The sequence below is a fragment of the Camelina sativa genome, chromosome 16 (assembly GCF_000633955.1).
Source record: "Camelina sativa cultivar DH55 chromosome 16, Cs, whole genome shotgun sequence".
Taxonomy (NCBI): domain Eukaryota; kingdom Viridiplantae; phylum Streptophyta; class Magnoliopsida; order Brassicales; family Brassicaceae; genus Camelina; species Camelina sativa.
Window position 1 is genome coordinate 10,533,048 of NC_025700.1, and position 3,169 is coordinate 10,536,216.

Below are 3,169 nucleotides of genomic sequence, written 5' to 3' on the forward strand. Positions count from 1 at the left end.
TGGGATAGACACCATTCATCCATTTTGCATGTGATGCTCTTGCAAAAGCAATGTCAAGTTCTAGTATTCTATCCAACAAATGGAATATATCACTCTGCACGTTTGCCACTTCAGATGTTAAAATGCTCAAAATTGCCATTTCTTCAGCTTTCTCGGAGTTGACAAACCTCACTTCCATGTTATTAAGCTCTACTGCCTCTTTTGGTTCAATGAAGCATGTTGCCCTTGAGCTACTAACACTTAAAACAACACCACCTGGAAGTAAACTTTTGTGGGTAGCTCTAATAGCTACACACATCCTTGATCTCCGCTGCGTTATCAAAGGCTTGTCAATCCCACCAGCCTGAAAAATCCTAGTTGATATTTCCTTCAAAAGAGAATCCAAATTCTCAATGTTTCTTCTCCTTTCAAATCTTATAATCTCCAAATCTTCACTAGCTCTGTCAAGAACCATAGACATGTTGCAGTCGATACAAAAACCAATCTTGTGATGCAATGTACCCTTGAAATCACAACCCTGAAGTATATCTACAAGGGGAGTAACCCTACAAATATAAGAGAAGCAAAGGCTTTCTCAATAGCAATAAGAAGACCACAAATAAGAGGATAAGACAGGGTACTACCGTTTATCACTGTTGGCAGCTTCTCGAAGTTTATGAAACGCTGATGAAGCCGCCATTAATGTGTTGCTAACGGCGCAGAGCTCTCTAACGGTAAGCAATTGACCAGCCACAGCACGCTCAGCGATATCAGACAAGTCCTGGATATCAGAAAGACCTAATCGCCGCGACTCCATCATCTCCATAGCCGCCAACGCAGCAGCCGTCTCGTCAAGGAGAGTCCTGCTCTCCTCCGGCGAATTTCCCACCGGAATCTCTGCGTTTTTGGTGGCGGAAAGGCCCATGGTTGTGGAGGCGAAGGGAGAGAGCTGATTGCAGAGGGCTCGCCATTCGAGGACCTCTAGAGTTTGGCTTTCGATTGACTGTGACTCGTCGGACGAGGCGGCGCGTGGGACTAAGGGAGATGTGAAGCGTAAAGATGACGGTAAGGTGGCGCGTGAAATGAATGGTGAGGCGGCGCGTGAGGATTTGAGGTGAATAGGCGTCGGTATGAGTAAATGGAGGGAAAGAGTATTATTATTCATTATGATGCCCTGTGGATGAATTATCTTACATATTTTTTAAGCTTTGGAGAGCCCCAAAATTCAGGGGAAAAAGATGCAATTGTCTATTATCCTTTTCTTTTTTCTTTCTTACTAAGTGGGGGCTCGATTAGGCCTGTAGAATCAAAACTAATACAGGACTTTTATAGAGGAACCGAATCCTTTTTTTTTTTTTTTTTTGTGCAGACAGAATCCGAATCCAAAAATTGGTAAAAAGATGCAAGTCTTATAAATTACGAGGTAAAGAGTTGTGAATTATGGGAATAATCAAGAGAGAAGAAGTCAAAATACTATTTTGTAAAACATTATTTTCTTCTATACCATATTTTTAATATTTTTTCAAGTTTCTAAAAAGAAATTTCTATGAATCTATGTTTTAATGACTTGTATCCGTATTTGTACGAGTTTTCATTTTGAAAAAGTTTCGAAAATGGGAAACAAAGTTCAAAAAGAGTTTTCATGCAACACTATTTATTGGTCTACAATATATTATTTTAGGGTTGGTGAACAAAACTATGTAGAATATAATTAGGATATTTGCACCCACACCTACTTTACCTCCATCTTTTTTTCCTTTTCACCTACTTTCTACTATTCCTATACATTTTCAAGCTTTTTTGTTTAGGTGTCATTTTTCTTAAAATAAGTTTTTTTGCCTCTCTCCTTTTTCTCTCATTCTTTTCTCTCTTTTTCTCTTTTTTTTTTTTTTTTTTTTTTNTGTTAACACTTTAAATGGTTATCATAAAACAAATTATCTATTTATTTATATATAATATGTTATGATTATATATTTTCTACATTTTAAGATACATATTGCTATATTTTTTAGAGAATTTTGCACTTACACCCACTTTCTCCTAAACTATTAACATACACACCCACTTTCTACTATCACTATACTTTCCTTCTGTAAAATTACCACTTACCCCTCAAACTAAACAAACCAACTCTCTTTCAATTAACTTACCTATGTGGATTCTAATTATAGAGAGAGAAAACAATACATCTTCTTCTTTTTCAATCATGATTCCTCCAATTTATCAACCAACAAAAAAATCCAACTCACCATCCTCCTAATTATTCAACCAAACAATACATTTTCTTCTTCTTTGTTTTGCTTTTGTTAATCCATTGAAAGAGAAAAGCTTGTTTTTGTTTCTCTCTCTTTCTCTCTCCCATTCCTTTTCTAAAATTTTCAAAAACCATTCCAACAATAGTGAAAATCCAGAGAAAGTGAAATCTTTAGATCTCTTTCCTTATCACTTTAGATTATATGAAATTCGATATGGGTTTTCTTGGTTTTATTGTGATTTTACGGATTAATTGTGGTGGTATTGTGAGCTTTTTAAAAATTGAATTAGTTTTCGTTTAATCTGGGAAAAAGTTTGAGTTTTGTTGTGTGAGTGTTATCTATTACTTATATTGTATCCATAAATAGTTATCCATTTGGATAAGTTTGACAAATATTGTATCCACAAATATTGTATCCACAAATAGTTATTCATGTGGACAAATATTGTATCCACAAATTGCACTATAACCCCGATCGATAATATGTTTCCAAATGGACATGTTGTCATGGACACCTGAATTGATGGGTATTACTTCTATTTTGAATTGATGGGTATTACTTCGATAATATGTTTCCATATAGATATGTTGTCATGGACACCTGAATTGATTGATATCCACAAGACCATAGATATATGGATTTGATGTTGTCATTATACCATAATGTACAATAGTTCATCTAAAATATATTAATATAGATCTTAAAATGTAGAAAAAATTAAATCATAACTTATTGTATAAAAATAAATATATAATTTTTGATACTGTAATAACTAGTACAGTTAAAGAAAAGGAAGAGAAAAAGAGAAAGAGGAGAGGGAGAGAACCTTTGTCCAAAAAAAAAAAGAGGTGAGAGAGAGAAAGAAAAAGAACGATTCAAAAAAATTTATCCTCCATCAAAATTCTTTTGAGGACAATTTGTAAAAAAGACATAGA

At 34.5% G+C, this 3,169-nt stretch overlaps 1 protein-coding gene across 1 annotated transcript in view; it reads right to left on the reverse strand.

Moving 5' to 3' along the window:
• Positions 1 to 1,266, reverse strand: part of LOC104750309 (endonuclease MutS2-like) — a 12,109-nt gene extending 10,843 nt beyond the window's left edge. The window contains exons 1-2 of the mRNA XM_019238560.1: positions 624 to 1,266; positions 13 to 545 (exon numbers count right to left, since the gene is read on the reverse strand). Of these exons, the coding sequence (XP_019094105.1) occupies positions 13 to 545; positions 624 to 1,144 (1,054 nt within the window). The 5' untranslated portion in view covers positions 1,145 to 1,266. The remainder of the gene's footprint in view (positions 1 to 12; positions 546 to 623) is intronic.